General features: G+C 22.4%; 2 protein-coding genes across 2 annotated transcripts; one reads left to right on the forward strand and one right to left on the reverse strand.

Annotated features, from left to right (window-relative positions):
- Positions 1-2,087: 2,087 nt before the first annotated feature.
- LOC112593191 (nuclear migration protein nudC) lies at positions 2,088-27,943 on the forward strand. Its single transcript, XM_025337532.1, has 7 exons — positions 2,088-2,320; positions 3,461-3,541; positions 3,627-3,818; positions 8,318-8,491; positions 20,884-21,078; positions 27,613-27,815; positions 27,871-27,943. Exons 1-7 carry the CDS (start codon positions 2,243-2,245, stop codon positions 27,920-27,922), a joined length of 975 nt encoding a protein of 324 aa, XP_025193317.1. The 5' UTR covers positions 2,088-2,242; the 3' UTR covers positions 27,923-27,943.
- Positions 8,795-15,106, reverse strand: LOC112593192. The gene is made up of 4 exons (XM_025337533.1): positions 14,908-15,106; positions 10,626-10,736; positions 9,560-9,827; positions 8,795-8,958 (listed from the first exon to the last, which is right to left on the reverse strand). The coding sequence occupies exons 1-4, from the start codon at positions 14,956-14,958 to the stop codon at positions 8,924-8,926; spliced, it is 465 nt and encodes a 154-aa protein (XP_025193318.1). The 5' UTR covers positions 14,959-15,106; the 3' UTR covers positions 8,795-8,923.

Consider the following 27,943-nt stretch of genomic DNA (forward strand, 5'->3'; position numbering starts at 1 on the left):
CATTGAAATGTCATTATAATGATTTAGTTGTATGCTAATATGTAATCTTTTGAAAAATAAAGAAAAAGTATATTTCAATTTGGTTGTATTCACTATGAATATAATTCTTTAGAACTTAATTTTAATACAATTATGTATTTGTTTTCTAATGTAATGGTTGAATGCTTTGGAATAAAATATTACATTTATAATGAATGACTGAATGTAAAAAACTGTTCAATTTTAATTATACTGCATACAAATATAATTTATTGAATACTGAATATAACCTTATATTATTTTAATTATCAATAATTTATTAAACATCATTACACGCCCACTAGCAAAACATTTGTGGTTCAAGGATTTTGTGCAAACAAACAAAAACGTGTTACAGTAATGAAAAATAGTTTTGTCAAATAATTATGACTTATTAGTATTAAAAAAGAAGACAATTTTATATACAATATTTAATATGATTTGTTTTATCCGAAAAGGGTTCATAGGGTTTAGACACTGGAAATATGACAAAACGTTTTTTCGAGATAAGTATTTAAATGTGTTTGTAAGTCATTATCATCATTGAATTGTTATTGGTCAAACAAACGAAAACGAGTTTATTGTGCAAATAGAAACTAATCGGCGAAAATCCCCTTTACTTAACCGTTATAATTTTTTAAATATAATTATTTACATTTAAAAAAAAATCGAGCTTAAATTTTACACATAAAATAGTCAGCAGAAAACCAGTTCGTCACTAAATTATCATAATGTTCTGTACGTTATGCAGGAATTAAAAAAAATATAATAAGTATATTATTGTTTATTATTAACGATATAACATTAGTTTAATATTGTGTCTATATCTCTATCTACACTCGATAAATTACATAGGTATCATCCGATATTGAAAAATATATTGACAACAGCGTATTAACTCTATCATCACCGTTTTTTCATCATTTAAAACACGAAAATATTTAACCTGACACATAGGTAACAGTGTACAAGTATGTAATATATTATTTAATTTAAATTAATTTATCTCTGGAAATTTCTAAGCACGCCACTAAAATTAACAAACCAACCGATGGTTTTGTTAGCGACCGTGGATGTGCACCGTAGCTGATTCCGCTTTCCAATAATATGACGGGAATCGGGATTGCTTTATTGCTACAGGGTCAAGATTTTATAATATTTGCATATTTCTTAGGAGATGCTTAAAATGTAACAGAGTAAGTTAAAAAAGTGTTTCAAGATACAGAAAACTCTATTAGAAATTTTATTTAGCATCTTTTGCGATTATATCATATATAATATTATTATATTATATTATAAATATTATATCATATTAAATAAATAATAATCATTAATTTATTTGTTACATTGATTACCAATACCTAATATGTGATTTTATTTATATAGGTATTTAATTATTTCAATAGTTAAATTATGTAGGTAGGCACTTCAAGTTTAATTTATTTTCAATATACCTATTAAAGCAAATTATCAATATCTAGGTACCTAATTCAAATGTATCTTTTTTTCACAGCCGTGATGATGGAGTGGGGTAGGGGGCGGAGGAAATTATATTGAGGCCTATGGCAGCATTTATGCTAAATTCGAGACTGTCAACGAATAATATACAAATCGTGTATCATAATATTAAACGAAAAATAAAAATTTAAATACAAAATGTAATAATTACATTTGGCGGTCAGTGATATTGTGATGTATTGTTTATTCCAAGTAATAATGTATAGCTGTTATATTGGTGTAATGGTGCGATTTTAATGGGCATGTACAGACTCAGTAAGTACTAAGTTGTTAGCTTAGCTCTAAAACACGTCTTACTACTACTCTGTATTCTGTAATATTTCCGCGTTAGTTGTTAATTTTTACAGTATTTAAATCACTAAACAAAATAGATCGATAGCAGATTATTACGAATATCGTAAAGTACGATAGTTGATTACAGCGATAATCGCCTGGGAACGGAGGTTCGTTATTTGTTTCCCACCAATACTATATAGTATATTGTATATTTGTGTGCTACAACTGCGAATGCCTCGTGAGTAGCGCGATGTTAAGTGATAACGATAAGGGAATTACCATACCATTTATTAATTTTGTTTTGTAACTGTGTCGCGCGTGTTACTACATTGGCTTTTCTGTCCAGCGTTTCTCGTTGTTAATCGTGAAATTATAATATTTAGTCTTTGACTTATAAATTAGTATAAAATAATTTCTTAAATATTGCATCATGTCGTATGGGAATGAAGAAAAGTTTGATTCAATGCTTCTGGCATTGGCTCAGCAGCACGAGAAAGGAGTAGAACAAGTAATTAAAAAATAAATAATAAATCTATTGATTAGTCGACTATTTTTTTTTTTTTTGTTGCTGCGAAAAGATACGAATACATTTACATTAATTAATAGTTTGGCCAAAGTTTTCAAATTTGATATTATATTTTTAAATGGTACCTAATTAAATGTTTTTATTTATTTAACTTAGATATCTGTATGATATAGTATTTCTTTACATAGGAATTTGTGATAATGAAACTTCTTTACTTAAATTTTTATTATTATTTCATTACGTGGATGTAATAATCTATTATTGATTTTTCTATTGTTAATTCAATACTGTTGTTGCTATAGTAACATATTATTTAATATGGTTAAAAGCTTATAATTAGAAAAACATATCCAATTTATGTTTAAGCAATTTATCGTACAATATATTATTTGTACTATGAGAGATAAATTCAGTAGACCAATATTTTGTGTGGTACAGGGTACCACTCCATTCCGCTATAACCATAACTTATAACCAGAATTCGGGACTTATAGCACATATATAATTGTCAAAATAAGCGGTTTAAAAAAGTGCTTGAATTATGTGTTATAAGCATTTAAATAAGCATATTATAAAAGTATTAAAATAAATAAAAAATAGCTCAACAAAAACAATTATTACAATTTTTTTCTGTGGCACCATATTTTATTAAATAGAAAAGTTATTTTTAGTCCTAATTTTACTGTAAATACACATATATAAATCAACAATAACTAAAAGTTCTAGAGATTTGGCCCATGTTATAATTAAGCAGAGGTATGTAAAAAAGCAGAAATTATCCAACAAATTAGTAAAAATCAATTTGTCTAAGAAACCATTGAAATAAGCAAAATAGAGCACTTTTAATTTCATATTTTGAATCATTATATATGACATTAGTTTCCCTAGTGCTCTACTAGATATTACGTTAAGTGTAAAAAATAAACAAATGCTTGTAGTTCCGAATTTTGCTTATAACTTATTACTTACATATTTATAACTTAATAATAACTTGTCCAAATTACAATTTTTATTCATCAAAATACTTAATGGTTAGATTTTAATATTGTTTCATTTAAAAATGGTCATTACATTACTTTGCTTAGAAAACTTTTTGTAGATTAATTTATTTTTTTGTTTTAGCTTTTGGATACATTTTTCAGTTTTCTGGGTCGAAAAACTGATTTCTTTATTGGAAGTCCAGATGAAAAAGCTTCTGAACAAGTATATATATTTATAAAACAAAAAAAAAAGCATTCAATATAAAATTAACATACCTACCTATATTTATATTATGTTTGTATTTTAGATGTTAATGTCTGTATTTAATAGACATCGTGATATTGCTTTGAAAGAAAAACGTGCACTAGATGAAAAACGAAAATTGGAAGCATTAAAAAGATTACAAAAATCACAAAAGGAGAAAGAATTAGAGACTAAACCTAAACTAAAAGAATTAACTGATGAAGAAGCTGAGCAGCTCCAAAAAGAGTTAGATTTGGTGAGAAATTTAGAAAAAATAGATGCATATTTTATTTTATGTTTTTTTAAAATTTCTTATATTATTATTTTCATTGATTTACTACAATAATTACCAGAATTAATAATATTTTCATGGTTTTAATTTAAATGCGGTGTATTATTTATATTTTATATGCTTTCAAACAGTAGAATTTATTTTTCTTAGTATTTTAATAGTCCATCAAATTTACAAAAACTGTCTATAGAAAAGATTTCACTAATGCTGATCATCATAATTTCATAAATATTTAGTATTTAATACAGTCTTGAGTAAGTATGTTATGTTAAAATCATTACATAGTATATTCTAATATATTAATTTTTTAATGGGGTTTTTGACAACTTGATAATTTTGATATTTTTTTAAACTAATTTTAACATATTATATAGTACCATTTAAAAGGTATTTACTAGTAATGAAAAGAAAAAAATATGGCTATCTTTTAACATTGTTTATTCTATTACTATTAATAGTAAATTAAAATTATATTCATCAACATTTATTTTAGAGATGCTTATTCTATCAATTATTCAGCTCTGCCTGTTATTTATATGAATATAAACAATAAACATTAAAATAATTTAGTATTATATTTATGTTATAATTTATGTGTCAGTATTTACTTTATGAAAAAGTTATAAATAAAAACATTATTATATTAAAATACTGGAAAATGCCAATTCTTAAGCAGAGATAATGTTCTTACTTTTAATTTTAATAATAAAACTATTTATAGTAATATTAAAGCTAAGAACATTCAAATGATTTTATTGAATACAAATTTTCTATGTTATGCATATGAAAGGTGGAGAAAAAACATGCAAAGAGGGTAGTATCCTTTTAAGGAGTTCTATATAAAAAATTTTATAAATATATAAATGTTTCATTTAAATGCATGTGTAGTAAGTGATTATTAGTGTATGATCTTAATGTAAAAGCAATTATAATCCATACACACATGTTGAAATTTAAAAAGGTGGGATAAATTTTAGATTTATCATTTTATCATTAATGTTATTGGTATGGTGGTCAAAAAGCTAATATGTTTTTGTAAATAAAATAAAATGATCTGTATTGAATTTCTCTTAGATGCTTTAAGTTATTTATTCTATTATCATTAAAAAAAAAAAATAAAAATATTAATCATTATATTTGAAAATGTTTCAGGAAGTGGTTTATTAATGATTTAGTAGCTATTATCTGTTTAATTATAGTTATTATAGTTTAATCAATTTGTGGTTTTAATTTGTGTAATATGTTATAATTGGTTTGAAATTTTAGTTTATATACATGAAGTATTTAAAACTTGATGCAAGAAGCACATTTACAATTTATATTACTTTAAAAAATAAAAAAAAATAAACCTTAACAAAAACAACAACATGAATTTTTAAAACATATTAATCAATTTGAATGTTTTCTTAAGTTGTCTCAGTTTAAAATTGTGAAATTGTTCTTTTTTTAATGGATCAGTTAATTTCTTTTGATTACAATGTCACTTGCTGAATATTATCTATATCTATACTACTATATAAAATTGTGAGGGGTTTTCTACGATCATGTTAACCGAGAAAACTACTGAACCGATTTGGCTGAAATTTTACTTTTATACCTGATAATCTGTTGAAGGTTTTAGTTTCACTTTTTTTAATATAAAAATAAAATAAAGTAAGAAGAAAAATCGGAATTTTTACGCATATCCAATAATATTATTAAAATTATTGTTTTGTAACCACGGTTACCATTAAAATACTTATGTTATAAGAGTTGTTATAAATTAATAATTATACTGAATGCAATTTTAAAATCATCTAAATTAATTTAAAGATATTATCTATTTATTTATACCATACATTTGTTCACACTGTTTTATGGTAAGATTTAATTAATTCAAAAGTTTATAATAAAGTTTTTGAAAAATTAAAAAACAAAGTTCATTTTTGGGGCCTTTCTGCGAGGTCTGCAAGAACAGGTATTTTTTATGTTCTCATTTTGTGACAACACTATTTATCTTTTTTCCATTTTTTTTTATACAGATTTGTTCCAAATACCCTTCTTAATGTCACATCACCTGATTTTTAATCTTTTTTTTTTTATCTTGAGAGGGTGTATTGTATTATTTATATTTAAATGTTCTAATTTTCTGACAACACTATTTAACATTTTTCCAATATTTTTTCAAAAGATTATATTAAATACTTAATACCACATTATTAAACAATAAAATTTGAATAAAAATTTCTACTTATTAATATATTATTGTTCGTAGTCAAAATAAACCATTCATGTGCAATAATGTAACGGGTTGGCTAGTATAGAATATAGTGGAAGAATTTTTTTATTTATTTATTTTTATTACTATGCTTTGTGAATATAATAAAATTGTTACTAAGGAAGTTGATATTTAAATAATAGTATAAAATTTATATTTTTAAATTTAAAAAAGTATGTATACACTATTCAGGTAGCATAATAAACAATGTTCTATCTCAGTCATATATTTAGTGTTATTGTAATTGGCTTGGACATCTAATTATTTTAAATGAAAAGTAACAAAGTAATGTCTTTAAATAAAATAACGTATTAAACAAAAAATGTTATAACTGTTATTAATAAAGATATAATTTTTTATTCCTGTTATATATGTAAAATATGATTCAGTCATTCATAAAATATAGGGGTTTTAATTGTAATATGTATTTAGTTATTGTAGACTTATTATGTTGTATAAAGTATAATTTACATAAAAAGTATTAACAAAAAAGTTTTATTCAATCAATATTTTTATTAATATATAATGTATAATTGTGTAAGTTTTGTATAATTTTAATTTTATGGTAGTCTGTTAAAATAATTTTGTACACTTGATCTCCACTATTGACAAATTATAATATATTTTGTACTGATTTAATTTTTTTTTAAATTAAAAAAAAAAAAAAAATGATTATTTAAAAGTAAATGGAAAGTATTTATTAATCGTTTATTTATTAATTAATTTATAATCATGCTTTGAAAATTTTGAATGTTGTAAGTTTGATGCTTAATAATTTTTCAAGTAATTCTATGATATGAAAAATATTTATTGTTAGACCTCTATTATTCTGTTGTATGTGTGACTTGTGCTATTTTTAATAGATGATAAACTAGGCAATTGTAAATTGTATCAATTTTAGGGTCGAATTACTTGAATTTATTACATGTAAATTTTATCAATATTTTTCTTTTACCTGAAAAAATGAAATAAATCCCATTGATGATTAACTTTTTCAATTACAACTATTTTTAGTATAGCTGCATAGCAACTGCAAATTTAACCACTAATGCCCATGAGTCATTTCATTTGCATCTAGCTCAATCCTTTTATAATATACATCCAAATGTACATTATTACAGCCGCTAAAATATCCAAATTTTTGTACTACACACCCTGAATTGGCCAAATCTAAATAAAAAATCAATGCTCTAAAAACTAGCACTAACGCTTTTAGATTTCTTTAATCAAAAACGCCTAATATATATTAAATAACAATATATATATATATATAAATATATTATTTTATAACTGTGATCAAAATTAAATTGTTATTAATTAATATGTAAACTTACATATTGTATTATATGTTTTATTATAACATTCTAGTTTATTTATACAAATAAATCAATGATTTTAAAATATTTATGTGATATTTTTTTTATATTTACCAAAATAAATATTGTTTAAAGTATACTTATAAATTTTGTACTGCACACTTCACTTTTCGTAGCACACAAAGTGTACATTACAATATTACATATAATTTTAGGGGCTGCACTCCGTTAAAACAGCTTTATTACAATTTCAAATATTTGCTTACGTTAAATTAAACAGCATTAGTAAATCTAATAACCTCAAAATATGTCTACAATATTTAAAAACTATCATTTTATTATTTACAAAAAAAAAAATTTATGATGATGCAATTTGTAAAACCTGCATCTCATTATTATAGATCTAAAATTGAATTTAAAATTTAATTAGATATCATTATTGATCATTTTATATTTTTAATGTAAAAAGATATAAATATCTGTATCTATTTATACATAATTTAAATGTATAAAATAATTTGGACTAAAAATTAAATTTGTAGTTTTTATATTTTTTTTCAGGTTAAGTAAGGTTTAAAAAAGTTTTCTACGGTTGATTAAATTTTAACTTTGTTAATATTTTTTTAGATTACGAAAGAAAATAAAATTATGTTTAATTAAGTATAATTAATAGCCCATAAAGGGAAAAAAAATTAAGCATTTAATTTAATTGGACCATGTGTTTTACTAATGAATTTAAAATTAACTCATATCTTAACCTCATTTTTCAAAATACTAGCATTGTGAAATAATAAATTATAATTACTAAAAATTATATCAATGTTCTTATAAAAACTTTGCTAAAATTTAATGTATCTTGTTAATATTGTTTTTTTAATGGTATGTTATAAAAAAAAAATTTAAAAGTTGAAGATTCTAAAAATTCTGTTGAAACAAATGAATTATCTCAACCAATTGAAGAAGATGAAGATGATCCAAAAGAAAAAGGAAAATTGAAACCTAATGCAGGCAATGGTTGTGATTTACCTAATTATAGATGGACTCAAACACTATCTGATATCGAAGTAAGTTTTTATTTTATTTTACTTTTTTAGTTTACTCATTTTGCAGATAAACTTTTTTTTTGTCTTATAAAATATTATATTAGGTGTTTTCGTATTTTTCCCTACTATTTTAGTCTAATTTTAATTATATTTTGAAAGTATATATTAAATATTCTCATTAATTAGATGAATATTTTACTTATTTATAATATCAGGAGATCATTTATGCATTATATCATAATGATTAAAAAACCAATTTTAAGATTTAATTCATATCAATTTATTTAATACAATAATTTAAATAAAATCTTAAGGTAGGTATATTAAACATACATTTATGCTTTTTGTTTTCTTGTATACTACATAATTTATAAATTATAAATTTCATTTTATTATATTAGTCCGTATTTCTTTGGAATCTTTGTAATGTTGATAAAGTGAATGACTTAGTTTTTAAGCAAAGTTGTTTGTACTATTTATTGCTCGTCCTAAAAAAAAAAATAAAAAAAATATATATATATTATTCATTATTATCTAAATAGTAATGTACTAATACAAAATGTTGCCTTTGAAAATAAGCAGCTATATTATAGTTAATAGCTAATAATTATTATTTTAGGTGTATAAGCATTTTTTTTTATAATATGATGTGGTTAAAATGTAAATATTATTATTATTATTATTATCATAATAATTTCTTAAGCATTATAAATATAATTTTCATGGTGGTGTAAAATTTATCAAGAATAAAAAGATAATTGTACAAAAAGTATTTTTTCCTAAGCTGAAGTATTCAAGTTTTCTCTCAATTGATAGTGTTGAAGAAAGTAGTTGTTTTCTTTTTATATTTATATTTATTGTAATAAGGAAGAGAAATATGCATAATATACTTATAATTTTGAAATTTGATTTGAATTCATAGTTTTTTTCTTCAAATATATGTTAGAAATGTACTAAATTTTTTATTTTATAGAATAGTGAACATTTTTTTAAGATATAGGTACTTTCAATCATATATATTTTATAAAGTTAATATTTTTAATGGTTTATTTATTTTTAGCTTAATATTTTTTATTCTTAATAACTTACTGTGAACATAGTAGACGCAGTATACAATTGTTAGGAAGAAAACTATTGTCATAGAAATCACCAATACAGTAAGCTGATGTCGTTCACAACAACACGTGATAGGCTTTTTAGACTTATGTCGGTTATGCCCTATGCCATTAACAATTGTAAAATTATTTGACGATGCTACTGATAATGTATCTAAATCATTGTTTTGATCAATGTATTCATTATGGGCATCTAAGTTTTCAGCACATAAAAGTAGCATTGAAGTTGTAGATGATTTACTCTATAATTAAAAATAAAATAGAATTAAAAACATGTTTTTAAACATTTAATCAAAAATAAAATGTGTTATCTTTTTCTAATAATAACATTCAGGCAAATTTAAAGTTATAAAGAAGTATGCTGTAAGAGTATTTAAATTTATCTGGTTACAAAAAAATATTTATAAAACAATTTAAAATAATTATCGTGGAAATAGTATATATTTTGATATTTTTATTTTATCAAAAAAATAGTATAATTTAAATAATTTACTAACATTTTTCAGTTTAGTTAGATAATTTAGTAAAATTAACCCTTTTTTAAAAGTGTCATTACAATAAAATAAATAGTTTAATTAAATAATTATCACACAATATTGCTTAAAATATGAAACTACTTTTATAATTGATTTTTTATGTTTTTATAAAGCTCCAATAAACAAAATAAGAATGGATTCAAATCTTTATCTAAATTTCGATGTATAAAATATAATTATTCTAAGGTTTAATGAACGATAAAACTTAAGATAATTTTAAACTTTATGCAGCGAATAAAAGTAATTGGGATAAATAATAGTTTTTATGATAATTAAATATGTGTATTTAAAATATTCAAAAATTCAAAAAAATAAGTTATTTTTTTTTGTTATACAAATTATAATAATCATAAAAATGTTACAAAATTATTATCGTATTTTTTATTGAGTTTTAATAATTTTGACAACATTGGTCATTATAATTTTTAGCTTAATATAAACATAAATAATTAAATAAAACCTATAATTTTCTATAAATAATTCAGTTATTTATAAATAGTTTACCTTTATGCTTAGTTGTTTAGGCGATGTGGATGAGTCAGGTTGCGATTTGTCGCTAGAATCGTCTTGTCTAGATGACGAAAACGATGGTCTTGGTATAGACCATCTATTAACCTGTATGGTATAATAGAGCATGAATTAATATACTATGTTGTTTTATTGTATATTAAAATATAATACCTAGTACCTACTACCTATGTACAAATGAAAGATATAATTTTATGATTATTGAAGATCAAGGTTATTGGGCGTCGTCTAAAACAATACACCTCGTCGCGATACCCGCTCATAGGATATTTGTAATAAAAAGTAATAAAGCTTAGATACGAATTATGTAATATTTGAACCGGATTTTTTTCAGTCATGTTTCAAGGTCCGGGTCATGTATTGCAATTTTCAGGACTATGTAATCTAATTTTTTAACGCCTCCGGGTATACATTTTTATCCAGTTTTAATGTTATTTTCTGATAATGTGTAAAGAGAATATTTCTATTATTTAATTTTTTTGATAAATAAATATAAATTGTATAACTCGTTACACGTATGGAATTTTAACAGTTGCTTTGTTATGTCTTTAGTAAGTTAATATTGCTTTTTAATCACGATAGTACGTATTTAAAATAAATACGTATAATATTGTCGTAATTTTTGATCTTAGTTATTTTTCTTTTTAAAGAGTGTTTAAATTAGAAATGTTATTGTTACTTATATTTTGATTTATTACATTAAATATTGTCTTTAAAAGTAATTTAAGATTATTTTTATTTTTTCAAATATTGGACATTAGTAATTTTTAAAAAAGATCATTAAAATGCCATGTTATATTTTATAACATTACAAAATGAATAACTGCAGTTAAATATAATGCTTCATGAAATTTAATTATTATTAATTACGAAATTGCACATTTACACATTATATAACTTATTTTTTGTGATTTTTTTACTTTAAATGCTTGATAAATACTAATTTAATTTAATACAAATATTTTATGATTGCATTCCTTGTATATTGTAAAATGTTTGTTCCTCTCAAAAATTATATTTTTTTAGTCACGGATACTCTCTTAATTGATGAAATCAACTAATCCACTAATTTGTATAGCAGTTACTAGGTAGTAATAATAATAATAATAACAACAAAAATATCATGTTTATAAATAAATATTTTTATTTGCTTAAATTATTAATATGTTGTACAATAATTTAATGTTGAGTTGTGATTAACAGTTATCAATTTATCATACAGGTTTATATTTACAATATTATATAGCAACGATAAATTTGAGGCTATGCCATTAACGAGTTGCTTATATAATAATAATACTGTAGATAGATAACAACACTGTTATGGAATGAAAGGGGTTTATTTGACCATTGTCTTTTTAACATAAGGATAATTCAAATAATGTGTCATTGCTAATGGTTGACATTTATTTTTATTCTAAATAAACGTACACAAGATTATTGTCTTGTTGTTAAATTTTAGTCATAACTTCTAATATACCTATTATCAGTTAATCAATAATCAGTAAAAAAATAAAATATAATTAGTATATTATTGCTAGATACTACGTATTAATAAAAGATAATATAAGTTACTATATATTATATAGTAATTTTTAACTATAATAATATGTACAATAAAATAAACCATTGAATAGAAAAATGTGAGAATCTCATATTTTATTTCATCTTAATACACTTTTATTACCTATTTACGTAGATATCATATTTGTTATGTTAAATTTCTCCATAAAGTACCACGTAGTACGTTTTACTATTGAATTATAATTTTGGAACAATTACTATTCATGTTAAAAATATTATTATTAGCTCTACTTAAAACGAAACATTAGTTATTGTTTATTTTATAATTGATAATATTAATATTTAAATTTTGATAATAGTTTTTTCTTTGTTAAATCATTTAAGAACTTATTTTGTTTACGATTTATGTAATACATCATCGAATTTTTAATATTTAGAAACTTCTTAATAATATATGTGTAGAAATGAGGTGTATATAAACGGATTTTATTTGGATATTGTATATAAATGCTCTGATGTTTTTAGATTACATACAAAATTATTGATATGATATGTTGTAAAAATATTTTGACAATATTTTAGAGGGGGTAAGAAGAAAGAAGAATTTTACGAGGAACCGCTGTCTTTATTTATATGACTATGATTAAAGATTATGTATATACTACACTGTTTTGTATAATAATATACTTAATAATATATTACATTTGAGTTTAATATTTATACTTGAGTAATGCATTATTATTAAAGTAGTAGGTGGTATATGATATATATTATGTATATAATAACAATGAAAATGTGTGTATCTACGTAATTTATACATCTTACCTACCCTGGAGTCATGTCATATAGTCTTGGAATATGCAAAATTCTCTAAGGTACACGTCACACACGGTATATGTGGTTATTTAGGCTCTAAGAACACGGATACAAATCCGGATATGAAGGCGGATCGATAAAGTTCAAGAGATCTGGTTTCGGGGCAAGGTCATTTATTTTTAAACTTCTATTTTTTTTTTTTTTTTTTTTTGTAATAATATACTTCACAATTTATTTTCTAAGATCATGTCAATTTAGACATAAGTGTACCGTCATTATTATTATTATAACTAGGTATTACATTACTGATCTCAATTGAAAATTGAATTTTATTGAAATTTTTGTGAAATATTTCTATATAATTTATGGATTATTTCTTGGTTAATGATTTTTCTGTACATAATTTTATAAAAATCGTGGTACATGTGGTATCAAGGTTTTCTCAGTCATGCGTAAATGAATAAGTACGTTAGTTTTATTTTTAAAAATATATTAAAATTAAATTATACTCAAACGTATACTTAATATACTATTAAGTTTTTAAATTACCTTAAAGCAACATTTACAATACCTAATATTTGTAAAATTCCAAAATCAACTGATCAGTTATATGTTAATTGAATTAAATTTGTTTTAAGTAACGGTTATTTCAAGTGGATTAATTATGTATTATTACATTTTGTGCATTTTTTAAAATATTTTTCTGCATAATGTATTTTTATTAAAAAAAATATTTAATTCTATAGAATTGAATTTATAAAGATCATTTGAGTTATAATTTGTTGATTTAATCATATATAAATGTTATACTATAAAATATTTTTAATAATTTACTGTTGTCTATAGTCTATGTATATGTAAAATTAATTTATATATAAGTATATAAATTCATAGTTAGAAATTAAAAATTTTAATTTTATTATTATGTATTTTGAGTAGAGTAAGTTAAATAAATTACCCAAGTTTCAATACTTGAATATCATTTAATTTAAAAATTTGAAAAAGAGAAAACTTCTTTGTATACAATCATAGAAACAACGAAATTTTGTAACTCAATCAGTATTTAGGAGTACTGAATAAAATAAAATAATTTTTAAATTCAGCGATGGTCAAATGGTTTGTTTTTTAGTTATCAAAAAAGAAGAAATTATTTTAAAAGTTGTATTGATTTGTAAGTAATTTCATTTTTATATTGTATTTTTTCTAAGTGTTGGATATTTTGATTTTCTTCATTTAAATGCATTATAATATATTATTATACGTAAGTACGTAACTAATTCAAATAAGAATAAATTTAAAACTACAACAATTATTCTAACTCAAAGTGCTTTATTGTATGCACTGTTAATCAAAGTGATATGACAATTTTACATTACAATTAAATTGGATGTGTTAGATCATTGTAATACATCTGTATACCTATAAGATCAAAACAAGTAATAGTATTTTTTCGGAAATAAATGATAAAATTACTAACTATCTTATAGCATAATTGGTCGGTACGTTTAATATTATTATATTTATTTTTTTATTATAATATTAAAATCTTAAATATTGTTTGAATGTAATTATCAATACTTGTATTATAGTATAATGATTAAATTAGTTTTATAGTAGCTATTTTAAAATTTAATTAGGCTTATTTTAATTATTATTACGTTTTTAAATTATAGTGTTAAATCACGTGTAACAGTAAAATTTATTTGGTAGTCTGATAAAATTTTCTCTTATATATTTAATAAATTTAATTGTATTTGAATATATTTTTTTATAATTAAAACTTAAAATCATGATATTTAATCAAGCTAGACTAAATAAAAAAAATCTCATACATTTTTGTATTATTCATTGAGTGATATAGGTGTATTGGTTTAATTTTAATGAATAGTATGACAATATTTAAAAGAAGTGTACTTACATCAATAATAATGTTGTCAATATCAATAACGCTATCTAATTTCGGACTCATAGTTATTTGTAAAAGAAAACTTCCTGGCTCTTAGGGTGCTGGTCTTTTCTTTTTAAAATAAACTATGCTCGCACATCACTAGATATTCGTTACCGATGATGTTGATAATTTCTCGTGGCCGGTGAAACATCACATGCACCGCTTAACACAGCGCACGAGTATTTTATATTACTTCCATAACAATAATAATAATAATAATAATAACCAAGTCATCTCGGTGGAGTGGGAATATTAGTTGATCTCGTTATTGAACTTCAAATTCTCGAACTCTCGGTGTTCTATACGACCGAAAATATTTGCCAAGAGTGTATACCACTGTACCATACGTATTGTTTTGAATGATGTTTAATATAAATAGTATATACATATATTTCAATTTCATATTTTTTTTCCGAATAAATCATTGTTTAAAATTATATAATATGTGAATTTGCATTTGTTGTAAAGGTTTGGTCATGGCGTCATAGGGTAATTTATTTTATTTGAAAAATAATTCTGAGCTAAGCAGACGGTCGGATCAGTAACTCTTTTTAGGGGTATAGTTAGCATGTTATATTATAATATTGATTGTATTTTTATGTATTATTTTGTGTATGTATTATATATATTAATTCGGTAAGTTCGACTAATTTTTTTCTAAATCACAGGTACAATTGATGTACCTACGTACCGTATAAATGTATAATAATGGTGAATTAGTTTTTAGCATAAATAGCTTATAATTAGTCTTAAATAATTAAATTTGTATAGGAAATAATAATTTGTAAATCGTAAAAATGTATGTCTATACCTAATTCTTATTTTTAATTGTTGTTCAAATGATTTTGAAAGACCTCATACCTACCAAATTTCAAGCTTTAAAAAATTAAAAACATTAATCAAAAACAAATTAAAAAATTAGACCATTTCAAATGTTTATAAATAGAAATATTAACATTTGATTTTTAAACAGAATAATCCTTTTTTAGCAAAATCTTAATAATACACTTCCTGTGTTCACCTGTGGAAATCTTTTTAAAAATATTGTATCTATGAAATTATTTAAATTTTTTTGCTACATAAATAATGATTTATTTAAATTTTGATTTAGGAATTTTTAAATATACACGTGAGACCATGTTTTCAAATTTTTCAAATTTATATTGTAGTTAAGAAGTGTCCTGTGTTGATTCAAACTTTTTATTTAAAAACATGGTAACTCCTATTTATAAATTCCAAAAATCAGATTTTAAATTTCTGAATTATTGAAGGGAAAAAAGTAGGTGAACATGCTTGGTAGATGAATATAAAATTTATTTTATTTTAATTAAATGGGTTTTTATACAGCTCATTCTAGTATTCCGATATGAGTTGTTGCCTATCGTACTACAGAACTTTTTGCATTATAACTCATATTATAAAAACAAATTTTATCATGTATTGTTTAATGTTTAAATTGTTTAAAAAAGTGCTTTCAAACATTTTATAAAAATAAACTTTTTAAAATCAATCTTATAAAAATTGCACTTTAGTGTATCATATTAAAAAATGGGGTCAATTATAAAAATTTGAATTTAAAAAAAGTGATCTCTTAACAAAAAACAATTATTATTATTATTTTATATCTATTAAAATACTATAGAATTTAGTGGTAATTTTCATGTATTTATATAATAGTTTTCAAAAACTGTTTTTTATTATTTTATAAGGTAGTATTATATTGGGATAAACATATAAGTGCATATTTACTTAATTTTAAATTAGATTTAGATGTTATTTAAGTTAAATGATGCAAATCATGTTAAAGGAGAAATTTTCTTTATTGTGTGATAATTTTATTAAAATTTCGAATATTGTTCTTATCTTATTAAAAATTAGAATCTCCATTATACAATTTGGCAATATTGTTAACATTAATTTTAGTGATAATTTAAAAATAAAAATTTAATTACTTAAATTAATAACTAAAATTTTGTTATTGGTTAATAATTAACCAATAACAAAATTTTAGTAAATGTGTTTAATTTTTTTTTAAATTTTTTTTTAATGTGTTTAAATAATTATTATTTAAACACATTATCATAGTTAATTAATACTAAGTAATGTATATTGCTTAAAATGGAACATATATATCTTCTTAAAATTTACCATATGAGCGACTTTCCTTATCTCTTGGATCATATTTTTGCGTTATATTGTATATACATGCAAAAATGTGATTCAAGATAAGAGATAATTTAAAACAATAAAAAATTAAATATAAAAGACAGGTTTAATTTAAACTACTTTTATGTAACGTACTATTTATATATTATGTATTGATAGTAAATTTACTGTTTTATTAATAAAAATAACATAAGTCAACATATTTTATAAACCGTGCCCAACACAGCCGATTATTTTAAGAGTTTCATTAAATTAAAAATAATTATATATTTTATAGTTAAGTATGTTTTTTTTTGAGAATTATTCAAATTTAGTAAAAGTGCCATGTAACGTCATAGCTTCTATACAATAGATAATAATTTTAATTTAAAAAAGACATTTGTATAATGAAATTATAATATTATAATTTATGAGAAACTGTTAAAATTATTGATGTAAATTTTTTATTTTAAAAGATTTAGTTGTGATTTTTTCTTCATTGTAATTTTTTTAAATCTATTTTTATGAAAATTATCAACAAAGGGTAAGATATTTATATAGATATATTATAATATCTAAGTTAATTAAGGATATTGAATAAATATTAATAAGTGTAGATCTGCAACGTGTTATTCAAATTAAAGACATTATACCTAATATGAAGTTTAAAATTATAATTTTTAACTTTTTAGTATTAAAAATGTAAATAATTATGTTATTAATGTATTAAACATAATAAAATTAGATAGACTGGATAATATGTTTATCTTATTAACGATCGAATCATCCAGATTCTAACCAATAATTATTTACTAATTTTACTTTGACCTCAAGTTTCTGTTAAAATGCGCATAAAAAACTTCCAAAAATATTCAGTGCATTTATGTAAACAATTCATATTTTCTGTAAACGATTAGGAAAATAATTTTTTCTAAATGTATTATTATATGCGAATAAAGTATTGTAATTACATTTCGCCAAGTTTTTGCACGTCAAAAGAACGTGATCCAAAAGGGAAACGTGACATTTATGTATAGATGCGTTTTTGTTTGTTTAGGACCGTTTGTTTTTTGTAATTATTAAACTCTGGTCACGTTATTAATTTTAGCTGGTCGTTCATTTTCACCAATCGGGTTTTATTTTTCAAAGGAACTCGTAAGTTTATCTTTTATTGATTTGGTTGCTGCAAATATTAAAAAAAACAAAACCATTTATTAATATTGTTTATATATACATTTTTGTCTTGTAATTGTAATACGTTTAATAACACAATTTATATAAAGAGATACTCATCGGAACTGTTTTGGGAGTTATGATCACCTTGTAGATATGTATAGGGCGGTATAAATTATATGATGGTTTTTATTTGGTTACACCTTTTTGTTTATCGACAAAGTGGTTTTATAATACTACCAATCTTTAATAATTAATAATAATATTATTTTTGTACCGGTCTGTGTCCGGTATTATTATTACATTGATTATATTATTGATTAATCATTGATCATTGTTAAGTAATTTATAACTCCTCAATCTACTACAATAATATCAAACTATATATTATGCATTAAATGTCCTTGTAACAATGTTGTACCGACATCATACATAGTTTACGTTATTGTCAATTATCAATAGTGTGACAATTCATAATTAATAAATTACAAATAGTATCAAATATTTAAATGCTTAATTTATTTTGTTTTAATAATTGACACGCGTTCTATATAGATCGTGTTTATATTTTATGAATATAAAACGAATATTTACCCATGTATGATGTTTAAACCATGGTTTAAATAACATGCATGTGAGTTAAAGTCAAGTTGAGAATTTTAGATACATTATGTTATAGGTATATACGTTTTGTTTGTCATTCATTGGTCTTACAGTTAATCGTCTATGGATTTTTCATGATCGTTATGGAAATCCCTCATCTTGACCAAGGTCGCGAAAAAACTGTCAAGACGTTTGTTGCTATCTTTCAAAAATACATTCTTTATTGGTCACGACTTTTTTATTTTGGTTGTGACGTTGGGTTTTATAATGTTCAGACAAAGTCTATTTGGGAATGCTAGATCTCAATACTGATCTTTAACAGATGTACAATTAATATATATATACTTTATAATTTATCATAAAAGATAAGTTATTTAAAAAAATATGTTAATAATGTTTTATGAATGGTAAATAATAATAATGATAATAATAATTCTTTATAAAAGTTATTCTATTTTAATGTAATTTTATTAAAAAAAAAATATGATAGCTAATAGGCATTTTTGTTCAAATTGAATGAATGAATTATTCATACTGCTATTGTTTTATTTATTGCACGTGCAGGTTAAATATAAACTATGTACACGCTACAATATACAGATTTTGTATCTACTACTATTTACAAATTATCTGATTTTTTAAATACCTTTCATTTATTATGTTTGATTGGTTATTGTTTTACTAACTATATCTTAAAAATAATTGTCATGTTCGCTTTAATATTTTTTTATTTTTAGGCTATAAAGTATAAACATTACTTTTTTTTTACATTAATAATTATTTATTGATTCATGTTTGTTTGATTAACTTTTTGTGAACTAATTTAATTGTAAAAATTTTTTACGTGAACACTTTTTTGAATAGTTTAATTTTTTAAAGTGAAAATTATTTGTTTACTAATTATTTTAAATGCATTTTAAGCTACCTTCATTGATATAAGTGATTATTCGATAGCTTGTAATAGCGTAATAATTATTATAACTTGAAATAGGTAGGTACTAGAATAAATTTAAGACTAAATACTAACTGTAAATAAATTATTGCTGTGGCCCTTCTTAAATTATGCTAATAATAAAAAAAAATTGTATTGGTTGTTTTTGAAAAGTAATTGTAAATATATGGTATATTTAGGTGTTAAATTATAAGCATAGTTTTAAATTTGTATTTCTGTAGGTTAGTTTAGGTTATTTATGGTTCTTATTTTCATCTAGAAGTTTATTTATCATAGTTATTGGATACATAATAAATTAATAAAAGCAAAAACGTAATATTAATCTTAAATATGATATAAATTATATATGATTTTTTTTTCTTTATCAAACTATATGTTCTATTTAGAAATGAATTAAATCTTACTTAATGCCTATTAGTACTTATCTTACAATATTATACATAATGTTTTATTTATTTATTTTTACTAAGGGAAATGTTTAATTATTATATTTAATTATTTATTATTAAAATTGTTGAGACTTCTTGACAAAGAGAAAATATCATTTGTCTTTAGGTACTTTATATTTAAGCGTTAAAATAAAATACATGTAATTGAAAATGTTCGTCTGAGTATTGACTCGCAAAAATAAAAATAAAAATAACATTTATTACAAAAAGCGTTGAAAATTGTTATACATAAAGGACAATGTTGTAATTTGTTAAGATTAGGTGCCTACTACATTAATACTTTAGTATTGTTTAATTATTTTGTCCAACGCATTCACGTAACAATTGAACTTTAAATTGAATTCTAATATTTTTTCTTATCAAATCCCGACAGTCATTTGTCATTACTGATTAATGATCATATATATGTATCAAGTGTTAAGTAACAATGACGAAGATACATTTGCGATATAGGCACCTATACAATAAATATAATATGTTCTATATATTAACCTTGAAATGTTTTGTAAGAATCATGTCTAAATCATATATTTTAGAGTTTATAAGATTATTTATACACATTATATTATTAATAATTATTTTATAGAGGGTCAGTTACTTTAATTTTGTATTTTTTTTTCGCAGCTTAAAATTCCATCTAAAGCAGCATTCAAGTTAAGACCACGTGATGTTATTGTGAATTTAAAAAAGAAACACATTTTCGTTGGTATTAAGGGACAACCGCCGATATTGGATGATGAACTACAGCATGAAATCAAACTCGAAGAAACCACGTGGCTACTTGAAGACGGAAAAACATTCCTTATTAATATAGAGAAGGTAAAGGAAATTTAATATATTGAATTATTAAAGTTTGCTTCTTTTAACAAATTGAACTTACTACCCAAAGAATTAAAAATTTTCCATTTCGAATTCATTGCTGTAGCGTGTGTTATTCCTATTTTCACCCTCCCCCTCAGATAATAAAAAAATGTGGTGGATAATTTTTATTTTTAACCTCCAAAGTACCAACTAGATTTAATTTTTTACTAAAAAAGTCAGTCTTATAACATTAAAAGAAAAACGTCATTAAAAACTTAATACATTCTTTCCTTCAGATTCTAAAGTTGAATTTGACTTATTTATTCTTTTTGTGTAATCATTAATTTGAATATAGGTTTATTATTTAGCTTATTTTATAAAAAAATAAAAATATATTCGGTACCTATAGTTTAATTATTAAATAGTAACATATAAGAAAATGTAAGAGTGTAACCTCTGTTATTATTTTTTTTTAATTTAAAAATTTTTGATTAAACATTATTTTTTTTATAAGTAATTAATATTACTATAAGTCAATTTTTATGCTGTAAATGTCGGATCCTGAGTATTCTGTTTAATATTTTGATAATATATTAGCAATAAAATATCATTAAAATTACGTATACCTATTTATCTATATTAATTTAAGTAGTTGTAGAAGAGCATTCCGATATTGAGAGTTAAATAGTTTTGATTTTTATTATAGGTACTGCAATACATGGACACTTTAATTTTAAATTAAGTTTCAAATTACAATTTGATTGCCCATATCTAAATATGCGCTACATATTTTCTTAATCTTGTTGAATGAAATATTAACAACCGTAGCTTTTACTGAGTTCAGCTCATAATTAATCCTTGATTGCAAAGATTTATTATTGATTTCAAATTAAATATTAAAACACACTTATTAGCAGTAAAATGAATACTAAAAACTTAGTTTTCATCGCCTAACGCCTCTAACGGTTTTATTTTTCATACTAATTTTAAATAAAAATTTAACGGAATAATTATTGTTATCATATTTGTGGCGCTGATTAGCTACTTAAATTTAATTAGAATTAATATTAAGATTATATTATATATTATATTTGGTGTCCTTGTGTACTTTCTTGCACGTGGATTTACCCAGTTTTAAATTTCGTTAAATTTAAACTACACTGATATTTAGCTCGCTTTAGTGCGATTACAACAAATAAACTCAAAAATTTTCTGTATAAATTTTTGAAAGGAATTGTGCCATTTATTTAATTTAACTTATTTTATCTATTTGTTAATTATTTTCACGTAAAGTAATATACACTGCAACCAATAGCAATATAAACTAAAAAATATTTTCTATTTTATAAGTCAAAACTAAATTGATGTGTGAATCACTTTATAGTTATCTATAGGGATTGAAAAGCCTACGAAGACCCTTCGAGTTTTTAGAAATCTATTAAAATAATTTTATTTAAACGGTTTATTAATTTCGGATATATACCAATTTATTTATAAATAATATTTACGTATTATGCATGTAGATTATATTCATTGAAATTAATTTTATTATTATTATTTTTTATTTTAACGATCACCCAATTAATTATTTAGTATTTAAATGCCGTGGTTTGATCAATTTTTTAAATAGATAAATTTACTTATTACAACATTCACAACAAAAGTCTCTACATTTCTAATTTTTTACAACCGTGTAATAAATAAATTTAGTGGCCTATCTTTAGGGAAGAGCCATAAGGATTTTCCATAAACCTTTCTCGAATGATATGATGCATTATATTATAAATTATAATATTATTAATAAAAACACAGCTTTTAAATTATATAATTATGGCCGTAGAGAAAAGAATACATTTTTGAAACCATAAAAAATCTTTGTATTTCTGAATACATGTAGGTTGTTAATTAAGCTGAGATTATAGAACTTGAAGTCGACACAGATTTTTTAAACTGTAATCCACCAGCAGTTTTCAAGCAAATAAAGTATATATATATATAACTTAATACAAAGCTCACATTATATATTTATAATTGAATAATCTAATATCTCATTTTTATTGTAGAAATGTCCAATTTTAACTCCGAAGACTTTAAATTTGAATAGGAGGTTTATCATATTAAATATTTAAATAGAAAATTTCTATTCCGAGTAGCTTGGAACCCTTATCCCATGATCTATATTATAGGTTAAACCTTTGAAAAAGTTTAGCTAATAACATTTTACATATTTTTGTGAAATATAAATAGAAATTTTGTTTATAGTTTATAATAAGTTAATTTATATTAATTAAAAATGCATTTCTCAGTATATTGCTCGATTAATTCGATAAAGAATAGGTAAGAATATTTGACGTAGCTATCTTAAAAATAACAAAAAAAAACTTCTATGGTACAACTATTTTTAAATGTTAATATCTTAAATCTTATAAACTGCATTTTAGATTATCTTTGTATTTAATTTTTAATGATGAGCATATTTGAACAGCTTATAAATATTATTAATACATTAAATAGAATTTAAGTTATAATTTTAACAAATACTAAATACCTTTTTAAACATTATATTTGTTTAAAAAAATGAATCGATCAATATAATTGGTCTGCAATTTGCAATTGATTGGTAAAGTTATTTGAATGATAGCGACGTCTATTTTATGACTTAATAATCTATAACATACATTTCTAGCTTTTGTGTATACAATTTATGTATTGTGAACTGCTTGCATCTTTTTATAAAAGATTTTATTTTGTTAACTATTATTTATTTGTTTTTAAATTCCAAGAGATAGTGTTAAATCATTTATAACACAATAAGAATTGAAATTGTTTTGCGAAATTACTTGGGAGTTTAGGACATCAAAGAAAACTTGTGAAAAGTACCAACAATTTTTGATATACGTTTTGTTATCAAAAATTGATAGAGTACAGAAACTTTAATACCTATCTAATAATTTCGCATTATAATAGTGATAATATTTAAGTTAGTGTTTTTTTTTTAATAAAACTTATTAGTTTATAACTAGGTATGTTCAATAATTATGTACATAATAATATTATATCGTACCTATTCGATGTTTGATCGTAATTTTATATTTAAATAATATTTCAAAATATATTATCATACCAATATTGTAATAAAACAAACTTTATAAATGCATTGTTTTTTTTATAGAAATCTAAGTAAGTTATGTTTTATAAGTATAGTGTTAATAATTGAAATATTTTTATATTATAATATTTATAAATATTCTGAGGTATTGTGGTCGTGCAAGCTAGGGTTTAGGGAGTTATTACCTATATAACCTTATTATGTGAACAGATGTAATGTTGTACCATTACTATACGATTTCAAGTTAAGCTATCTTTTTATTGATCTTTGAAGCTAGCCATATTTTTTATTGATAAATTCCCTTTTTAATATTATTTATATTATAAATTATAATTTTTAATAATATTAAACAGACATATTATGTCTATTATTTCTTTTATTGATGTATATTATTTAAAAATGTGCAAATTAAATTATTAATTTTTATTTAAATTAATAAGATATATTTACATTAATAAAATTAATGTTATTTAATTATTGCTACTTAATACATATAGCCTTAATGATTTGAAAATATTAGTAAAATATTTTTTTATGAATCTTAATGACATAATATTGCGATAATAACTAGTTTGATTCTTAAAATATCTATTACATTTTAACAAAGAATTTATTAGTTTTATAATGTGGCGATTTTGTTAGAATTATTTATTTGTTGTTTTTTTTTTAGTTTTATTTATTAACATTTTGTTTAATAGGATGATACTGATTAGTATAAAATATATATTTATCTACAGACCTAAAATCGATTGATATATAATATATATTATTAACTATTTATCTATTCTCTAATTAAGAGGGATAATTTTTTGATTTTTTAAATAGACACAAATATTGACGTTTATGGTTTACTCAGTCTTAACGATTTTGATTTAGGTTATTCTGTTAAAACTCGAACAATAATTATCTTACTAAGGTACTTGTATAATATTAAAATATATGCCTGTTATTTATTTCAATATTAAATTACATGAAAATAATTTTCAAAAAATATTCATTATTTTATGTTAACATAAATATTGTTCAATTTCATAATATCGATACCTATGCTTTCTCAGTAATTATAAGAATTTATTTATTTTTTTAAATTTAATATGTATTATTGATAATTTAGTTATGTGGGCGTACATATTACGGAACAAGTTTCGTGTCCGTTTCGTGTAAAGTTAGGTTAAATTTTATCTGTATTGTGTAATTATACGCTGTAATGTGTTAAAAATGAAATTTCGTTTTGTGAATTTCTTATTGTGCTCCATAGGTTCATAATACCTCATGGCTCATATTTGGCATTTAAAATATCAGTTTTTTAAAATGAAATGGTACTTTATAAAAATATGTTTAACCTATTCATTGAATTGGATAAACTCGGTGAATTTGTTAAGAAACCACGTAAATAAATAAATAAATGAATAATAATTTAATTTCACAATAAGGTAATACTTTTATCAAATTGTAATCTTATTCAAGTGTGTCGCATATTTTATATAACTTGTATGCATTAATTTTACCTAAGTATATTTATATTATTGTAATAAAAACTTATAAAATAAAATATTAATAGCAACAGATCAAATATAATACTCATAATTTTCTTTTGTAGTTAGTATTACAATAAGACTTGCGAATTCACGCAGTTTAATTGGTGTGGTTATTTTATTACAACTATTATAAAGTAAAACAGTCATTAAAATGTTGTACACGTATCTCACGTTGTCATTTTAAAATTTAAACGATTTACAAAGTCATAAACTATATTATCACACTCTATTTTGTCTTGGAATCAAAAAGAGTATACTACACAATCTATAGACACTAGACCTTCGTTTCGAAGAGCTCTCTTGAATACAAGCTAGTGGACGTAGGTGCACTCTTATTTTTCTTATTATTATATTATATTTGAACTGTATCATTCGAAAAACGATTTGAGCGTAGTTCGGCTTACTATACATATATTATTTTTAAATCGTAATTGTACATAAAAATATTAAATATACTGACATATTATATATAGAAATGATGTGATTTATGTATATTTTGTAAATAACCTTGTACTAAAACATCAACTCAAACCTGCAAATTGCATTATATTTATTTATAAATTTGTAAATTATTAAGTTATCAACTTATTATTTGTTGTAGATTTTGTTAGAATATGATTGATCTTATATTTTTTATTATATAATTTTAGTTGTATCTATAAAAATATGAATAATGAAGAGTTAAAATTTGTAAAATTGTATGTGTTGCAAATTGTTATAATTTAGGTTTTAATGGTCAAAAAATACGGTTATGTGTTCTGAACTAATTTTAGAGCATGGATGTGAGAATGTGTTTTTAATTTTTTATTAGTTATCACCTATTTGTGAAATAAAAATGCTTAAGTTTTCAATATACTGGGTGATTTATAGTAACAGATCGAATCTTGGTAGTACTTTAGGCTAAAAGTCAAAGTTTATAATTTTTTTTCTTAATCGAACAAAACAAAAGTTTTTACGCAAAACTAGTTTTTTGAAAAAATCAATTTTCTTATTTTGTCGTTATTCAAAAACAATAATCGCGTGTATTAGAGCTTTCACCAAATATTACTATTAATATTTTATTTTTTTATGTTAGAAATGAAGATTTTAGCTAGATATTATTTTTATCTCAACGATAAATTTTAGTCAAGTTTTTTTTCCATAAATGTCGATAAATAAATTTTCTCTGAGCTATAAAGCTTAAAAATGTAATACACAAGGTACTTCATAAGTTATTTAAACTGTAAATAAATAAAAAGTTGATTGTAAATCTACTATAATTCAATATGAGTATTTGAAGTTAGGATTTTGAATGAAATTCGATGGAAAATGTTAAATTTATAGAGTTAAGGTTTGGAAATGTTATTGAAAATTCCATGTTACTAGTTCTTACTGAAAACTAAAAACCTAAACAAATATAATATAAACATAGTTTTTTTTTTCATATTGAAAGAAATTGAATACTTAAATAAAGAATAATTATTTTGATTGTTTTGATATAATTTAAAAATATTTGTGTGAACTTAAAGTGTTTATGTATATTCGTTTTTTCTGTACGCAATGACATTTTTAAATAATTTAGATTCGTTTTAAACTACTGCCTATTTATAACCTATGTATTACTAATAGTAAAATAAATAAAATAATTGAATATTAACAATATAAATATATGATAAAATAGATTATACATAATTTATATTACCTATAGAGTATAGATATGTAATATAGGTTGACAGAAAGTCTTTGATTAAATTGTTTTTTGTAGATAATGATTTATCATTGAATTCAAATTTAACATATCTATTATAGTTACCTATTCAATGACAAGGTTATATTTGACTCCTATTGTATATCAGAGTGTTAACTTAAAATTGTTCTCTTTTTAGGGTTGAAACTACTAGTATTTAATTTAAGTGTGTTTTATAGGTGAATAAAATGGAATGGTGGTCTAAACTGGTGGTTTCAGATACCGAAATATCCACCAAAAAGATAAACCCAGAACCTTCCAAGCTTTCCGACCTCGAGGGCGAAACCAGGTCCATGGTGGAGAAGATGATGTATGATCAACAACAAAAGAATATGGGTTTACCTACGTCGGACGAGCAGAAAAAACAGAACGTTCTCCAAAAGTAAGTTTATTTTATGTTTTTACTTTCGTTGTTTTAACTGTTAATATTTTTACAGGTTTATGGAACAACATCCCGAGATGGACTTTTCCAAGTGTAAATTCAATTAAACCCGCTCAAAACCAAAAAAA

The sequence above is a fragment of the Melanaphis sacchari genome, unplaced genomic scaffold (assembly GCF_002803265.2).
Source record: "Melanaphis sacchari strain LSU unplaced genomic scaffold, SCAv2.0 Contig1_pilon_pilon, whole genome shotgun sequence".
Lineage (NCBI taxonomy): Eukaryota > Metazoa > Arthropoda > Insecta > Hemiptera > Aphididae > Melanaphis > Melanaphis sacchari.

Excerpts from the sequence above, each read along its gene's own strand:
- LOC112593191 (XM_025337532.1), top strand. The coding sequence starts at position 2,243 with ATGTCGTATGGGAATGAAGAAAAGTTTGATTCAATGCTTCTGGCATTG. Across the intron at positions 3,542-3,626 it reads ATGAAAAAGCTTCTGAACAA|ATGTTAATGTCTGTATTTAA; the intron begins GTATATATATTT and ends TTTGTATTTTAG. Across the intron at positions 8,492-20,883 it reads AAACACTATCTGATATCGAA|CTTAAAATTCCATCTAAAGC; the intron begins GTAAGTTTTTAT and ends TTTTTTTCGCAG.
- LOC112593192 (XM_025337533.1), bottom strand. The coding sequence starts at position 14,958 with ATGAGTCCGAAATTAGATAGCGTTATTGATATTGACAACATTATTATT. Across the intron at positions 10,737-14,907 it reads TTGACAACATTATTATTGAT|GTTAATAGATGGTCTATACC; the intron begins GTAAGTACACTT and ends TATACCATACAG. Across the intron at positions 9,828-10,625 it reads CTAAACAACTAAGCATAAAG|AGTAAATCATCTACAACTTC; the intron begins GTAAACTATTTA and ends TTTTAATTATAG.